The sequence below is a fragment of the Rosa rugosa genome, chromosome 1 (genome assembly GCF_958449725.1).
Source record: "Rosa rugosa chromosome 1, drRosRugo1.1, whole genome shotgun sequence".
In the NCBI taxonomy this organism is placed as follows: domain Eukaryota; kingdom Viridiplantae; phylum Streptophyta; class Magnoliopsida; order Rosales; family Rosaceae; genus Rosa; species Rosa rugosa.
Window position 1 is genome coordinate 13,090,822 of NC_084820.1, and position 17,913 is coordinate 13,108,734.

The 17,913-nt window shown below is 37.2% G+C and overlaps 2 protein-coding genes and 5 non-coding genes across 8 annotated transcripts; all 7 read left to right on the plus strand.

Annotated features, from left to right (window-relative positions):
* Positions 1-6,958: 6,958 nt before the first annotated feature.
* LOC133727282 (uncharacterized) lies at positions 6,959-9,973 on the plus strand. Of its 2 annotated transcripts, XM_062154884.1 has the most exons (6): positions 6,961-7,019; positions 7,641-7,721; positions 8,070-8,120; positions 9,260-9,337; positions 9,429-9,533; positions 9,647-9,973. In XM_062154884.1, the coding sequence occupies exons 3-6, from the start codon at positions 8,118-8,120 to the stop codon at positions 9,761-9,763; spliced, it is 303 nt and encodes a 100-aa protein (XP_062010868.1). In that variant the 5' UTR covers positions 6,961-7,019; positions 7,641-7,721; positions 8,070-8,117; the 3' UTR covers positions 9,764-9,973. The 2 variants fall into 2 exon arrangements, with proteins under 2 accessions (XP_062010867.1, XP_062010868.1); XM_062154883.1 differs by lacking the exon at positions 8,070-8,120 and having other exon boundaries at positions 6,959-7,019.
* LOC133727651 (small nucleolar RNA Z159/U59) lies at positions 7,191-7,273 on the plus strand. Its single transcript, XR_009855328.1, has one exon. It is a non-coding gene; the product is annotated as a small nucleolar RNA Z159/U59 (small nucleolar RNA).
* On the plus strand, positions 8,211-8,337 carry LOC133727564 (small nucleolar RNA snoR86). Its single transcript, XR_009855247.1, has one exon. It is a non-coding gene; the product is annotated as a small nucleolar RNA snoR86 (small nucleolar RNA).
* On the plus strand, positions 8,470-8,597 carry LOC133727562 (small nucleolar RNA snoR86). The gene has a single exon (XR_009855245.1). It is a non-coding gene; the product is annotated as a small nucleolar RNA snoR86 (small nucleolar RNA).
* LOC133727563 (small nucleolar RNA snoR86) lies at positions 8,726-8,853 on the plus strand. The gene has a single exon (XR_009855246.1). It is a non-coding gene; the product is annotated as a small nucleolar RNA snoR86 (small nucleolar RNA).
* Positions 8,964-9,087, plus strand: LOC133727657 (small nucleolar RNA snoR86). The gene has a single exon (XR_009855334.1). It is a non-coding gene; the product is annotated as a small nucleolar RNA snoR86 (small nucleolar RNA).
* Positions 9,974-10,506: 533 nt separating the features above from the next.
* LOC133718694 (probable NAD(P)H dehydrogenase (quinone) FQR1-like 2) lies at positions 10,507-12,688 on the plus strand. Its single transcript, XM_062145564.1, has 2 exons — positions 10,507-11,207; positions 12,102-12,688. The coding sequence occupies exons 1-2, from the start codon at positions 10,633-10,635 to the stop codon at positions 12,322-12,324; spliced, it is 798 nt and encodes a 265-aa protein (XP_062001548.1). The 5' UTR covers positions 10,507-10,632; the 3' UTR covers positions 12,325-12,688.
* The last annotated feature ends 5,225 nt before the right edge of the window (positions 12,689-17,913 follow it).

The window sequence follows — 17,913 nt, forward strand, 5'->3', positions numbered from 1 at the left end:
CCTTTATTAGGAAGTAGTACTAGCTGGCTCGAATGGATGAGGAAATGATGCTAGTATGGTCACATATCAAACGCATAATGGGAATACGTGGCAGCTCAACTCCGGGAAAATTCATGTATGTAGTGCAAGAAAATTGCCCTATCACTCCAGGCCACTATGTCTGTTCTCGAAAAGTTCTGTTAGTTGGAATCCATGGGAAAGCTTAAAGCAAACTGTCTGGATAAAAAACATACAGGTCCTAGCTAGTGTCCTACCACCAAAGGAAGCCTTCTTGATTGATATTTTGTTTGTTCTTCGTTGTCTACTTGATTATTTTTGTTTCAAGATGAGAACGTACAAATGAAAATATTCATCACTAATTTAAATGTAATAGGAAAATGATTTACATCATTGAGATGATCATCCGTCTAGGTACAAAGATAATTAGGGTTCTATATGATTTTTGTTTAAGCACTCGTTTATTTGAATATGTATTTCATAGGATATTGTTCTCTAAGGCATGTATACGATTCTATATATATATACATGTGTGTGTGTGTGTGAATATATACTATATATGTATTGTAATTTTGAGAAATTAGACACGACAGAGAGCTCAATCATTTTACTATTTTCACACTCTTATTCATTTTAACATCGAATTCGTAGGGAAAACTTAAAACTACATGGAATGTTGCCTAGTCGAAAAAAAACTACATGGAATGTCTCGATTAATTGATTAAACCCGAAACTAACATTGTGGAGCACATACTTGAACTAATGCTCACTCTCAAGGGTCAGAATATTCACTAAAAGTCTAGAATACATTTATAGAATCTTGAGCTTATGCATCCATTGATATTGTAGGCTACTATAACTTTTACGGCGGAACATTTCATGATAAATCGAACTATTTTAACTACAAATTTTTTGAAAATATGATATATTATTGAGTATCACAAAAATTTAATCTCCTTCTAGATATATAGATTATTAGAACTATACTATATGGTTTTGAGTATTCCACATAAGTTTTATATGCAAATTTGAAAAATATGATATATTACAGAGTATTATGAAAAATCAATCTCGCTCTAGATACATAAATTATCATTGGGGGGTGAAATTTGCACACCCCTAATTGCAAACCACACACCCTTTCATATTTTTAATAATATTTCAACTCACATCTTTTTGCACTTCCTAAAATACCCTCAAAGTCAGATTTTTCTTTTTTTTCCTTTTGGGTCTTCTCTCTCTCTCTCTCTCTCTTTTCCAAAACCAACAAAACTCAACAGAATTCAAATGAAATCTCGGTTACTCACTCTTGACGGACGAAGAAGGAGGCAGAGCCGGATTGGTGACGTAAGGGTTGGACTCCATCGGCATGGTGGTGGCGGCGTTGTCTGCGGCACCCGAGCCTCGGGGTGTACTTCGGGAGTCGCGACGGACAGCGCTGACGGGACTGACTGCGATTCGGACTTTTCTGAGGCGATGGAGACGGAGGTCCAGGTTTCGGAGTGGGGAGGCAAAGCGACGTCGTTTGGATCGAGCTTAGGATAAGGAGCGTAGTCTTGGGAGTGAGTAGGACGCTTTGTATCGTCGGCTACCTGATGATGCTCACTCATATTCGTTAGCTTGGCTTTGTCTTATTCAAAACGACGACGGAGATTATGAGAAGGACGATCAGAGTGGACAAATGGTCGACGAACCAGGTCAGAGAGACAGAGTGTGTGAGGACCCAAAAAGAAAAAAAGAAAAATATGACTTTGAGGGTATTTTAGGAAGTGCAAAAACATGTTGAGTTGAAATATTATTAAAAATATGAAAGGGTATGTGGTTTGTAAATAAGGGTGGGCAAATTTCACCCTCCTCCTAATTAAATTATATGATCTTTAGTATTTCACGTGAATTTAATACGTTCAAAATGTTATAACTTTACCACGATAAAAGAAAAGAGAGAAAGTTGGAGCCGGAAGTGATGGTCCGATATAGTCAAGAAGACAGTGATACCCATCCGTATAGCTCGGCTGAGGGCCACGGCCAATGGCGATGGCTTCCATTGCTGCAGCAGCTTTGAACTGAAAGAAAGTGGGTGAAAGGGATTGTTCCAGTCGCACATGGGGAACAACAAGCCCCACTTACGCGTGTCAAAACCCTATTACTTAATTAGGGTTTCATGGGAGGACCACATATTCTATCCATCCACGTGTAGCCTTCTCGTGGATAGAGAAACCTAACTAAAACCTGCCCTCCAATCAGGGATCAGTTGTCCACGTTACCCTCTTCCTATAATTAGCTAGCCGCCATATTATACCACACTAATCTTCTTCACCAGCCGCAACGTGTTAATCACTAATTAAATACAATCATTGACCCTAATTCCTTGCCTTACTTTCCCACGAGTCTTCATGGACTTATCTTCTTTTACTTCTTATGTATAGGTTAATCACTTAATCCAATGGAATCGTCACGTCGTCGTCTTTGCCGTAAACGTGAAAGGTTCTTCGTTTTAATTAGATACAGTGCACCTAGGGTTTCTTTTCTTTCGCGTCAAAACAACCCAGAAAGTGCGAGTCACTTACCCTAAAGTTCGATTTGAGAGTGATACTGTTGCGGGACACGTGTAGGGTTGTTCTGAAGCTGCTCAGACCCCACTGGAAAGGGTTTTGTATGGTAGTTGGAGGAGAAGTAATGGATGAATCAGAAAGTCAAGAGGTTCATCGATTGGGTTTGTTTTTTGTGAATGCTTCTGTTGATGCATGCAGGGTTTTGTTGCTATCTGGTTTTTTAGGGTAAAGTTTTTTGTGTGTTGGCCAACAGAGACGTGACATGTATGACTTAGTTTCATGTGCGTTGCTTAGCGAAGAGTGAAGACTGGGCTTGCAATCATCGAAAAAAAAAGATACCGGGTTTGCCAAGAAACGGTGGGAAACGATAAGCATGCGAACTTCTTTAAGTTTACTAGGGTTAACATTCGGATTAAAGTAAAGAAGAGGTTAGTAAGGATAAGGATGAAAAGCAAGCGATCGATCAAGAATGAAGTAGAAAGAGAGATACAGCAGATTCTTGTGAGCTGGCATGCTAGAGATCTGGAACGGATTCCTTTGTATATATGCTAAGCTTTTGAGTTGTTTAAACATGGGTTTGATAAATTAATTGATTGGTTAGTGCTAGTAGTCATCAGAGTTTTTAATATTATAGCTAAACAAATGAACAACGGCTACTAAACAAATGGGTGTCATGTTTATTCCGACAAAACACACCGTTGTTTCCCATTTTCAAACTCTGAGTTAGATGCTAAACAGCTAATCAATTGCATGCCGCAGTGACCAAGATTTTTCAGGTTTTTAATTATGAATTAGGCCAGTCAGATCAAATATATTCCCCTTGTTTAAGGGGAAAGTTCATATAATGATAAATGTGATCGATCTAACTCGCATTTAGAGAGCCATCTTTGATTTACACCTGTCTGAACACAACTTTTAAGTTTATTAATCCCTTGAGAAAAGAATATGCAGTACTGGTCCCTGGCCTCCTGGGTTCAGGAAGCCTCAGTTAGTAGAGACGGATCTTATAGGTATATGATTCATTTTTAAATAAAATCACCAGATGTAACTGTACTAATGCATGTAATGAAGCCTCTGATCGATCTAATGCCTATTTTTTATATTATTTTGCATCAATGGCATGCACATTGAGGTTTCCAACATTTTTCTGCTGGATTATTTGATGAACATTAGGGATCATTAACAGGATTTGACGATGGATTGTGACTTGATTATATCAGCTAATGCTGTAGCCCAGCAAAATACTAAAGTTACTTACACTAGGATTTGACAATATAGGCTTTATTTCCAAAAATTTAGTGATCACTAACACCTATCATTTTCAGATTCAAGATACACTCTAGAATTTTGTCCACTATAAAAACTATAAATCATAGACCCTTTGCTAACCCCCAGGCGCCTCTCTTTACCTAGCTAAGCCTATCATTTTCCATTATCTCATCTTCTTAAAATATCTAAAGAACATAGGGTTATGTACACCATGTCTTAGCTAGCCAATTAACTACTAAGCTATTGCTATAGCGCTTAAATCCGATAGGATGTGTTCGATTAGATTGATAGTGTCATCAAGATCAAGGTCTCTCTTCTAGCTTGCTCCTCCAAAGTCAAGATTGTTTGTGTTGTATATGCCACACACAGTATTCTTCCATGTTTCCCTCTTCCCATACTAAAACCCTAGCCCTCTCTCTCCCTCAAAGTGCGTGCTCAATTGCATTTCCTAATTAAAACTTTAACTTACATGACATAAACAATAACATTGATTTCAACAACCCTTGAATTACGCCTTAATTTAGGCCATTATTAGGTGGATTATGACTTAAGTGGGTATTTATTATCTTAAGAGGCTCTAACACCATGGTTTGGACGGAGCACTTGGCCAATGGCAGATTGTTACCTAACTTGCATCTTACCCATTGGAGAAAAAGCCATTAGTTAAATACTTATGAAAAGGAAATCCTTAAAGACATTAAAGAGAAAGCTACCTTTAATCTTTGCTATCGGAAGCAAAACCTTTGGCTTTGTCACTTTAATTAGTTTTTAAAGCTCAATTTAGGACCACAGCGGCACAGCCACACGTATACAAAACAGCAAGTAGGATTAGTCCCCATACTTAAAAGCAAAAAATCTTCCCAACAGCTCAGTCAGTATCTTTGAGGGGGTTTAATTAAATGAGACCAAAAGATTCTAAACTTAATCAACACCTTAATTAATCAAACACCACATAGTTAAACAATGAAGAAACGTCCAGAAACTGTACGAAAATGCGTTGATGGAGAAGAGGGCTACGTGGCATTCCTTCATCCCTTCCTTAAGCCTTTTCCATCACTTTTTTGAGTTTTTTCATGGATTCCAAAGCTGGCTTTTCCTCTCTGCCTTATGAAAGAACTACAGAACCACCTCTGGCTTTTGCACATGGTGTCCACTGGTGTATGTGTTTTCTTGCTAGGGCTTTCATTGGTCCTTGCCCCTGATAATCTGAGGGTTTGAAACACGTGTTGCGCTGTGGAAGCGGCCGTGTGTACTGTTGGTGCAGCTGGTAGGGATTCTCGGAGCATCAACTTAGTGTCTTAGTGTTTTCTGGATCACACCTCAGGTGTCTTTAGATCCGAAGACAGTGGTATGGAACGACTGCTATACGTACAATGCAATATGTTATTTGATCGGCATATATTATTGCGAATCTTTAACCCTAGAGTTCATCAGTGTCAGTTATGTGTTTCATCATTGATGCATCTTTAGCATTAACAACGCAATAATTAAGTTGGAGCAAATGGCTCAGATTGAAGTTGTAATCTCACATTCCAAAAACGAAGAGCAATGCATAGTTTTGCATTACGAATGAAATCATACACCCGAATATGTTTAAATCTTTTAATAAAACTTAGGCTGGTTGTCCGACGTTGGTGCTTAAAGCAGAGAAAACATTAACATGTTGGATATTGAGTAAGTCTGTTGAGGTGCATGTTCGGAGTTGTCAACTGACGCTTCAAGGTACATCAGGTTGAGCTACACTTTGGATTTGGGTCTCTTGTATCAATTCATAAATATAGAGGAAAATAGTTAAACATAGATAACAAGATGATCGGATCATAATATATGAGATGATTTTTAAATACGATGACTCGAATCCCTCCAATATGGCTTGTATAGAGTTGCATATATAATCTCAGATATCCAGAACATGAGAAAACGTCTATTACTATGTCAGGTTTGAACCAACTAACACAATAATAGTTAAAACATTTTTCGCGGAAACTGTACCTGTTGAATGTGTAGGAGGACTGTGTAACAAGTGAAAGTGTGAAACTTGTAGTGCTCCCGCGCGCCGATACGCATCAGTAGAGAAAGAATAAGGTTTGTTAATTTAACAACTGGTCAGATGAGCACTATTATATATCAATTGTGCTTCTACTGTTCGACATAGGGTCTAATAAAAGCGTTTACTGCATGTTTACACAAGACAGAGATATGAATGGTTATTGGTTCAGAGAGATGGATCGTATCCGGCCCCTTACTGTTTGCTTTGAAATGTATGAAATTAAGTCTTGATTTGCCAAAAGCCTAAAAAGATAGCTAATTACTTTGCCATTCAAAACGTTGCATCGATCTAATTGTACTATTTTTCTATGTTAAAACCAATAAACTCTAGAGAAAGGTAAAATATAAAACTACAGGCCTGATTGGATGATTTGTACTCGCACCAAATAATTAATTATAGGCAGTTCTAGCAGCTTCCACACTTTATAGTTTGTTATATGTCATTACTATATGGTATCTGGTCGTATATACCTACGAGTTTAGTAATATTATTAGCTAGGTTTTGTCCGGAGAGACGATTAGATAGCCACGTACATGCATGATCCGAAAAACTTGCAATATATAGGAACTTGAATTCGTTCGATCATTACAAACTTCAAACTGTTATAAGATTACAAATCTAATTAGAGTTTATATATGATTGATCATTGTAGAGAAATTTATAATCAATTATTTCGAGTTTGAATGACACCTAAATCAAAGTCATGCACAAGATCGTGTGTAACGAAACTGGAACAATATCCTTAAAAAGGTTAAATTCTCGTGAATTTCAAAGTTGAAATGCATCCTTGATAAATCAAGGTGAAGTTAGTACGTAAACATATAAACTTGAGCTATTGACAAGGACCGCTGATCGAATATGCATGTTGATATGTACAAAAACAAACATGCTTCAAATGAATTGTTAAGACCAATTGGGTTTCTGGCCCAAAATCTCCCAAACCGGGTTATCAAGTTTGGGCTGGCATTTGTTTACTTGGACCCAATTCTTGTAATTGGGCTTATTCTAACTCAAATTTCAAGCCCAAACCGCCTCCCCCCAGCATAGGGCATTTTATAAACCCCAACTTTGGTAGTTCGCAGCCATTTAGTTCTCCCTTCCTCTCTCTCGTAGATTTGCTTTGGCGACGCATCTTCCTCTCACAGCAAAAGGTAAAGATTCATATTCACTTATTCAGAGAGACTGATTATTCGATCATTTACTTTGATTTAGTGATTTGTTTCATAGCTTTGATAATAGGAATCAGTAGCTCTTTAGTGATTTTAGTTAGTATACCAGCCCGATTGTCTTTTAGGGTTTGAAATATAGTGTTTCAGAGAACCGCCTCTGATGATGATTCAAATATACTTTCGTTCTTCCGAGTTTATCCATGCGGAAATTTTGTGGAGACCTGAACTGAAGAGGCTTCATTATGCGTACAATGTGAATAATTATACATACACACAATACTGTTTGTTTATATAGGGATTGATGCTCTTTGTGTTTTTTTGGTTGTATGATTTTGATATTTTTATGAAGCATTTGTTACTTTGTTAATTCAGTTGTTAAGAGCGTCGAGTGTGATGGTCATAGTTGTTGGGCTAAGTTATGTTAACTTATACCTTTTATGATGACAGTATCTATAGTTTAGGAATGATATATATTATGTTATCTTGTTATGTATGTTCTTGTAAGTTTTATACTATGAGATACCAATACTGTGTGTTTCTAAGATGTTATTTATACTCTGGATATGTCGATTTGATTTATCTGGTTGATGTATTCTTTGGCAGGTTTTGACGTGCAGTTCCTGGATCAAGTCTAGAAGACCTTACCTTCAGCTCAGGATGTCCAGCAGGCCAATGGAAGAAGATGTAAGTTATACTGCTCTCTAGTTAAATTAGTGCATTTTTATTATGTTTCTCATTGCTTGTCCTATCTTGCCTAAGATTGAGTTAACTGTTATGCTGAAATTGGTTATGTATCGTGTGACATTGAACTTGTGTTAGTCGATAGTGTCTGATAAGCTAAAAAGTTTGTGTCATCTGTTTTTGCTGTATTAATATGTTGATTGGTATTACCACTTTGCCTGCCTTCTGCAAACTTTGTAATGTGATTCTCATTCTTAAACTGATCATGGCTTATATTTCTATGCCTGTGTTTCATTTCTTTTTTCAATTAAAGAATCTCATTGTCTTCATGTATCCTCTGCATACATGTAGGATTTTAACTTGGCCTCGGGGAGTTTCTCAGTCCCATAAGTACTGTAAATGGTATGGTTTCTTTTCTGTTATTTTTCTAAGCTTCATTACTTGAAAAATGAAAACTTTTTCTTTAGTGAAAGAAAAAAAAGCCAATTTGCAGAGCAAGGGCGTCCAATATCTGAATATGGCGCAAATTGCATTGAAGGTCGGCAATAATATCTAGCGATTCTCCGTGCCTATCAAATTCTAATTGTTTTGATTATGGCCTCGAACAAGTCGAGACAGTCATTCTTCCTATATCCAACCATCTTTACCAAATAGTTTGGGAGTTTTCTCGCTTCTTTTTGGTTCCTTTCTTTTTCTTGAAAACCTTCTTTTGTTACAATAAAAGGAATTAAAAAGAAGTAGCCAATTTGCAGAGCAAGGGCGTCCAATATTTAAAATATGGCGCAAATTGCATTGAAGGTTGGCAATAATATCAAGCGATTCTCCGTGCCTATCAAATTCTAATTGTTTTGATTATGGCCTCGAACAAGTCGAGACATTCATTCTTCCAATATGTAACCATCTTTTCCAAATAGTTTGGGAGTTTTCTTGCTTCATTTTGGTTCCTTTGTTTTACTTGAAAACCTTTTTTTGTTTCAACAAAAGGAAAAAAAAGAAGCCAATTTGCAGAGCAAGGGCGGCCTATATTTAAAATATGGCGCAAATTGCATTGAAGGTTGGCAATAATATCAATCGATTCTCCGTGCCTATCAAATTCCATTGGTTTTGATTATGGCCTCGAACAAGTCGAGACATTCATTCTTCCTGCTAAATACCAAGTGTTTAAGAGTTTTCTCTCATCAGTTGTGGATTGTATGGTTTTTATTTTATTTTTTTCAATGAAACAAAAAGAAAAGCCAATTTGCAGAGCAAGGGCGTCCGATAAAATTTGGCGCAAATTGCATTGAAGGTTGGCAATAGTATCAAGTGATTCTCCGTGCCTATCAAATTCTAATTATGTTGATTATGGCCTCGAACAAGTCACAACATTCTTCCTGTAAACGTAACCAGCTAATTGTAACCGTCTGTACTAATCTTCTATTATGTTACATGGTTTGTTCACAAAAAAGAAAAGAAAAAAAACGTGGTCTCACCTGACAACTTTTATATTTTAAATCCCTAACTTTGTACACCTGTTTATATTCATTCTTTGACTGCTGCAGGGTGCCAGGAATGAAGAAGAGGAGTTCAATACAGGACCACTCTCGATTCTCATGATGAGTGTCAAGAATCATACACAGGTAATGTTTTCTCATAATTTTCTGTCCATTGAAGGCTTCACATATCTAGGGAAAGTATTCTGATTGAAATTGGTTCTCATTGTGCAAGTAGGTCCTCATCAATTGCCGCAACAACAGAAAGCTTTTTGGCACTGTGAGAGCATTTGATTGGCACTGCAACATGGTTCTGGAAAATGTCAAGGAGATGTGGACTGAGGTACTTTTGTTCAATCTTTGTTTCTATTTTTTGTTGTTGTTTTCAGTAGGTTAAATTTCTTGATTTTCAAAGGTCTTTTTTTTTTTTCTAATATACCTGTCTTTCTTCTGCAGGTTCCAAGGACCGGAAAAGGCAAGAAGAAAGCCCAAGCGGTAAACAAAGACAGGTTCATCAGCAAGATGTTTATCCGTGGAGATTCTGTAATCATCGTTCTCAGGAATCCCAAATGAAATGTTTTGCGGCATCGACAATTCTAATGTTTTGTAGGAGAAATGATAAAGACTGCTGAAAAATCATACTATGATCGGGAATGGAAAACCCATTTTAGAGCAACTTGAAGAGTGCTGTAGTATAGCCTTACCTAATTTTAACATTAATCTCTGATGCGAAACTGTTAACATGATCAATATTGTAGTAAATCTCAACTTTGCATTATCATCTGTTTAAGTGTCTTGCGCCCTGACACTCGTTGTCCTCTCAATCCACCATTAATCGATTTGAATCTTTCTCTGTGTCTGTTGAAGGATTGCAGATGGCAATGTATCATTAGAAGGAGCGACCATTTCAACATTTGTATCATTAGAATGAGTGACCGTTTCAAGGAAATGACATGGTTTCAACAATGCTTTTTTATGAATTAGGTTCATGTAGGTACAATGTCAACATCAAGTAAAACGGTGTCCTCTCTTATTCCTTGGAATGTTCTAGTGGCAAAACGCGGCTTATATCTGATCAATCATCATCAAGTGTTAGGTAGATCGTTAATGATTGATAGGTGGCTAAAAGCACAATGTTAAAAGAGTAAATCCTCATCATACACAACCACTTTTTTTATTTTTCTCTAGATCATAAACGACTACGAAAGTCAAACTCGAGGCCTTTTACATAAAAACAGATTGAAAAAAAAAAATTAGAACGCAGCTCTAGCCGCCACGTGGTGCCGTGCAAAAATATAATTATAATCAATCATTTTACAGTTCGAAGTTTTTAGAAGTTTGGGAAAAAGAAGCTCTGTAGTCTGCGCCTGACTGTAAAAGAAAAGCTCAAAAATTCGTGTTTGGATTTTGGCGCAGACCTTATCTTCAATTATTCTTTCAAGATGGGAAAAGGCGGGGGCTGCGTCCCAAGCAAGAAGAAGGTCCCGTCCGGCGTACTCGCCGCCGACGACCCCACGGGCGGCTCACGCGACGCGCCTATTCCCGCCGACGACCGCGCCGATTCCAATGTCGTTCCCGATTCCGGCCAAAACGACGCCATTTCGGAGGCGTCGCATCCGGCGGCGGCGGCGGCGGCGAAATTGAGGATATTTATCGCGTTCTACTCGATGTACGGACACGTGGAGGAGCTGGCGAGGAGGATCAAGAAGGGGGTGGACGGCGTGGAGGGAGTGGAGGGGGTGCTGTACAGGGTGCCGGAGACTCTGACGGCGGAGGTGCTGGAGGCGATGAAGGCGCCGCCCAAGGACGACGGAATTCCGGAGATTTCGGCGGCGGAGTTGGCGGCGGCGGATGGGGTGTTGTTCGGGTTTCCGACGAGGTACGGGTGCATGGCGGCGCAGATGAAGGCGTTTTTCGACTCGACCGGAGGGTTGTGGAAGGAGCAGAGCCTCGCCGGAAAGCCGGCCGGCTTTTTTGTTAGTACTGGGACTCAAGGAGGTGGCCAAGAAACCACAGCGTAAGATTTTACTTCCCCATTGTTTAATGCCATTGACTGTGAATTTATATTTGTTTATTATTTGGTTCTGCATATGATTTTGCAAGCTTGGTTTTTCAATGGATGATAATGTATGAGTATTGCCATGATCTTTAATAGGTTGCTCCTGTTCTGTGTAAGAAAGAAGCCGAATTCGGCTTTTATATAACCTTTCATTGTTTGAGAGAATGAAGTTTTGATCTATAATTGAAATATTTCATAGGTTACATTTGAAAATGTATAATTCTGGTGCTTCTTCCATTTGATCTTGATTGCTGCAAAGAACTCTGTCAAACTTTGATCCACAAAGCTCGAGTCTTTAGGGTGACATTCTTTCCAATGTGCATTTGAAGAGATGATTTGTCCTTAGCTTCACGGTGAAGTAAAAACGAATAATTGGGTTTAGTACAAATGTGCATTTTAAGCAAGGCTGAATGTGCTGTTACCACTAGAAAATTGAATATAGTACAAATGCAACATGTATGTCATGTTCTAAAATACTGAAAGTTTGTCTGTAATGCTCCTTTATTTTTGATAATTGTCTCAAACAGTATGAGATATTTTGTAAATGTGATTCTACTTATATCCGTAAGAGTAAAATTACTCCTTTTTTTTTTTTTTTTTAATAAGAGAATGATCTGTATTGCAACTGAAGTTAGCCAACATGGTGTTTGGCTAGTACATCAAGAATACATGCTGGTGATCCCATTAGTCCAAATAGCATTACAATGATCATCAAAAGCTAAACTAGCCAGCCTATGTGCAACCTTGTTGCATGATCTAGGAGCAAAACAAATGTTGGTATCTGGCCTAGTAAAATTACTCCTTTGTGATGCGAAAAGTAGATTTAGTCTTCTGTGCTGTTGTATATTGCAGTTGGACAGCTATCACCCAGTTAGCACACCATGGAATGCTATTTGTTCCCATTGGGTATACTTTTGGAGCTGGCATGTTCAAGATGGACTCAGTACGAGGGGGTTCTCCATATGGTGCTGGTGTTTTTGCTGGCGATGGCTCAAGACGGCCAAGTGAAACAGAGTTGGGGCTTGCAGAGCATCAAGGGAAGTATATGGCAGCAGTAGTCAAGAAGCTTGCCTAAGCTTGATAATGAATTCCTGATTTTAGCATCTTTGTGTGCCATCATTTTACTTGTGTTTTTTTTTTTTTTCACTCCAAATATATCCCTCATGTGATTGGTCTTGGCACTTTCTCATTCTTCTCATTGCTGAAAGATGCTACAGTATTCCAGTGTTACAGTTCTTTACAGTGTTGGTTCTTTCTCACATCTTTACTTCGTATCTGTTCAAAAAGCTGTAAATGGTTAAAAGTGGTTCTGCCTGATTATGGCGAAAATAATTTGGGAATCTGTGGGTTGTGTGTATACTTGATTTCTTAAACGTGTAATTCATACCATTTAAAACTTGATATATGAGAAAATTCCCTGTCTTTCCAGTTTTGCTCAAGCCACTGTTTATGACTTTATTAGTCTTTTCTGACAATTTGTGATGATCAATACTGGTTTAGTAGAGAAACCCTTCTTTCCTGTGAAATTGAATACTAATTGATATAAAGATGGTGAAGCTGGGATGAATTCGCGTTATCGATATATCAGGAAATTTATGGACAAATTATTTATGGTTTAAAAGCAGATAGCTTTTCTTGTGAAGCAACTCTTGGTGTAGACATAGCCAACAATCAACAATGTCCAGAATCCAGATATTTTATGTTTTGGTTTTTCAACGGATTAGTTTTATTGTTTGATGTGTTTAAGTAACGACTGGACCTGATCAAATTTTTTGGCGGTCCTTTGATTCTATTAACTCCAATAATAAGCTGCTTGCTTCGTCCTTTGATTCTATCACCTTTTTCCATATTTTCTGGGAAGCAAATTTTTTGCGGGCGCTATTATTTCATGTGGCTATAATCTCCATTCTCCAAAGTTGTGGTTCAACTGCAGCTACTCAGGCTCTCAATCTGAATCTGCAAAATTTTGGCTGCCCTAAAGGCTTTTTTTTAGGCTGGTGCTATTCACACACCCATTTTCTCTATTCACACACCCTTATATTTTTTTATTATTTTAATTCAATTCTTTTTTTACAAATTACTATAACTACCCTCCATTGCAATTCTGATTTTTTTTTTTTTTTCTATTTGACAAGTCAATCATGAATCAAACATCAATATATCATTATACAATAAATCAAAATTTTAATTTACCTATAAATGAAGGAAAAATAATACGTTCGTTAAGTGGAATGACCTGTATTATTAGACAGACAATGAATATGTTCCTAGGTAATTACGTTCATCCAACTGAATCAAAATTGCAAAGTTTGTCTTCAGCCTTGCGTAATACATTCTTATTATTTATGGGTCAGTGTTCTTTCAATACAGTTATCTAAAATACATTAAATTAAGAGTTCATACCATTGATTATGCGTGTATCTACATTTGTCTAGCCCATCAAGCTAGTCTTATTCAAACAATTAATTTTGAACTATACTCTTTTTTTTTTTTACCTACAAATTTCTCAAATTTGCAGACTTCGTTTGAAAATGGCTTATTGCCAATCTAGAAGAGATAAGAAACTCTAGTAAGCTAGGTGCAATATTGGAACCCAAGACAACGAGGGAGTAAATCATGCGTTTTACCCCTCCTACTTGTATGAGAACAAACTTTGCAATTTAGATTCAGTTGGATGAATGTAATTACTTGGGAAGCATATTCTCGTCTAATAATATAGGTCATTCCACTTAATGAACGTATTATTTTTCCTTCATTTATAGGTAAAAGAAAATTAATTTATTGCATAATGATGTTTGATTCATGATTGACTTGCCAAATAGATAAAAGAAAAAAGAAAAAATAAAAGAAATAGAATTACAAGGGAGGGTAGTTAGGTAATTTGTAAAACAGAATTGAATTAAAGTAATATAAAAATAGAGGGGGTGTGTGAATAGAGAAAATGAGTGTGTGAATAGCACCACCCTTTTTTTATTGTAAGTTTTTTTTCTTTTCTCCTCAATCAAAAAAAAAAAAAAAAAAACTACAGGACCGATCTCAGTCTCTTAGAGGCTGATAATATAAAAAGTCCATTTACTTAGATGGAATGCGAGAGAGAATATTGTTTATATTTAATGTTTTGGTTTATCAACTCCACATAATCATATTCTTATTTTTCTAAGATTGTATGCAGGGCTGGTCCTGACATTTTGAAGGCCTAAGGCAAATAATTAAAATGTGGCCTCACATAAAAAAACCATATAATTGAACAAATTTTTTTATATATATAAATTAAACCCCTAAATTAGTAGTAATGCAAAAAAAAAAAAAAGGTGTTCAATTCCAAAATAATTTTTCTCTTAGAAGGTGAAAAAATAAAAAAGAACAGAATATAATATATTCTTTACAGAAAAAACCAATGAAAAACAAAGGGCAAATACATTAGTATTCAATTTCAAAATATTCTTTCCATAGAAGCTAGAAAAAGAAAGAACAAAAAAAGTTTAATTGCAAAGAAACTAATTAAGAAAAAGAAAAAGACAAAAAAGTGCAGCAGCCCTCAGGGCCGGCCCTGATTGTATGCTAGGAACTAGGAAGAACTAAAAAACACGAAATTAGAGGCTCCTTATATCTTATTCTTCAAGAGGGAGGGGTAGGGAGGGAGTAAGAACGACTCTACTCTGAGTTGTCTTTTCATACCACAAATGACTCTCTCACCTTTTCCTTTCACAATCCAACATACCTTTACAATTTCCTTTTTTGCAGACACACCATTTCACCAAAACCATCAACTACGAGCATCTTTAGCAATGCTAATCATTTTCAAGTTAAATTTTAGCCAAAGTAGCTAAAAAGTCATTTTAGCTAGCCACTTTAGAAATACATCTGCATCAGTGCTCTCTATTTTAGCTAATTTTATATTATTTTTAAAGGGCTAATTACTGTTTAGTACCCTGTGGTTTGAGTCCAACATCGATTCAGTCCCTCGACTTTCAATTTCATCAAAAACACCCCTGTATTACCAAATCTCATCTAATAGGTCCTTCCGTCAATAATCCGTCAATTGGAGCCGTTAACTCGCTGACGAGGCATGCCATGTCAGATTATGTGGGCCCCACCTATCAGGCAAAATGTCAAAATTGCCCCTGCCTCTCTCCCAGCTCTAGAAGAACTCGGCTTGCCCAGGCCCAGGCCCAGGCCATAGAGAGCGAACCACCACCTCTTCTGCAATGGCCACCCCTCCATCTCCGACCTTCGACTAACCCAAGACTCCATACATTCTCTACGCCTCCACCTCCAGTCTCACACCATCAAACCCAGTTCACCAATAACATTAAACTCCAACATAGACAAAAAAAGACTAAAAATTTTTAACAGAATTGACCACCTAGAATCAAATTGAATTAAAAGAAGAAGAACAGAAACTGAGACTTGCATCTAACACAGTGAAGACGATCTCCCAAGGGTAAAACAATATCTCTCTCTCTCTTGCTCTCTGATCATGAGCGCCGAATCGTGGGAGATGGTGTCGAATTCATCGGAGGAGGAAGAGGTGGAGGACACTGATGAATTTCAGACCACCATCTCGTCGTCGTCATCGTCCTCTGCGAAGAAGAGGCAAAATCTCCGGTTTCATGCGGAGCTGAACCAAGTTTGTCTATTCCAGAGGGCCATGAGACCCCTATTTCAGACTGCCTGCACCGACCAATAGTACCCGGACGACATGTTCCTCGCCGGACACATCCGCGATGCCGGCCACTTCTACACCAGATCTCACCCCTCCAGTCGCACCAGCAGCCTCACCTCGTACTTCCTTGTATTTAGCGGCGGCCATGACCACCGCTTCATCATCTTCACCACCATTCTGATTCAATTGAATCAAATCAGAAAAACCCAACCTAAATTTGGTCTGAAGATTTGGTTTTGATTTGAGAAGAAGGCCATTATTTTGGGCATTTAGAGAGAGAGAGAGACGGTGTGTGGGTGTGGGAGCTAGGAGAGAGGCAGGGGCAATTTTGACATTTTGCCTAATAGGTGGGCCCACATAATCTGACATGGCATGCCTCGTCAGCGAGTTAACGGCTCCAATTGACGGATTATTGACGGAAGGACCTATTAGATGAGATTTGGTAATACAGGGGTGTTTTTGATGAAATTGAAAGTCGAGGGACTGAATCGATGTTGGACTCAAACCATAGGGTACTAAACAGTAATTAGCCCTTTTTTAAATGAAGATTAAATAGTTTAAATGTATTTATAAATTACATAAAATGACTTAAAAGAAATGTTTTAAATTATAGAGAGCCTCATCTCGCTCTCTATATGTAGGAGCGAGATAGCTAAAAGTTATAAAGGAGAGTCACTTAAGAGTCTAGTGCAACTGCTAAAATAGATAAAAAGCTAAACATGCTCTCCAAAATAACTAAGGAGCCAAAATAGAGAGCCTGCTAAAGATGCTCTAAGTTGTCTTTTCATACCGCAAATGCCTCTCTTACCTTTTCCTTTCACAATCCAAAATACCTTAACTATTTCCTTTTTTGCATACACACCTTTTCACCAAAAGCACCGATGTTTTTCTAATTGCATGAGTAGTTTTATGATGAAAGAAATGTGGAGCTTGTGGATTATAAAATTCATAATTCTCTTGACAAAACAACATTTTTAGGAGCCTATTCAATTGACAGACATTAAAAATCTTGATCCAAATTTTTTTAATGATTTTTTGACTTAAGAAATCGTAAAAAATAATCAAGTCTACATTTTAAAAGTCTGTCATTTTCAGAATTGCTTAAAAATCATGAGTTGAAGATGAAAAAATTTGGTGAGAAAATAAGAATATGCGATTTTGAAAAAAAAAAAATGTTATACAATCTACGATTTTAGGTGAAAGTCATGATTTTGGAGATTACTCGTAAAAACTTCTACTCTCCAATTAGATTCCTTGCAACCAGTAGGATATGGTTCTCGCATTTGCAAATGATCACAAAATATATTTGTGTGTTATTGAATTTTTCCTACATTTAAAAACATTCATACAGACGAACTAAAATTTGTACATCTTTCACCTAATTACCTAAAATTTTTGTTCTCATCTAATTGCTTTTCTTTTATATATTTTTCATCTAATATCTTCAAGTGTTAAAATATCATTAGACTTCAACTTTTTAGATTCCTATTCTTGGTAGAATTTTTATATGTTGCGTAAATTCTCTCAGCCGGCTTTGACCTTTTTACCCCAGATATAAAGCAAAAATACCCCAGATATATATTCTTCGTTTTATCTTTAACATAAATATATGTTGCGTAAATTCTACTCATTCAGAATATACCATCTTTAATTGTATCACGAATAAAGCAAAAGGACATTTTTAGGACATGCTTTTCATCTTGAAATGATGATCATGTCCAAAATCCAAATGCGAGTCTCTATCTCAACTTACATTTTTGGAACAGGGATCCTCAAACTACATTTTCACCATAAATAACATTGCCAAAGTCTCAAGCTATCCGAATCTTTTTAGAATGATTATGTATCAAATTACTTTCTCTTTGACCTAGCGCTCTGCTAGGGTTTACTCGGCGGTTTTCTACCCTCGACAAAATTCCCAAAAATTCCAAGCAGTGATGGCCACGGTCATCACCAACCTTGTGGCTAACTATCTCTTCCTGATTGCTGTGTTTGATT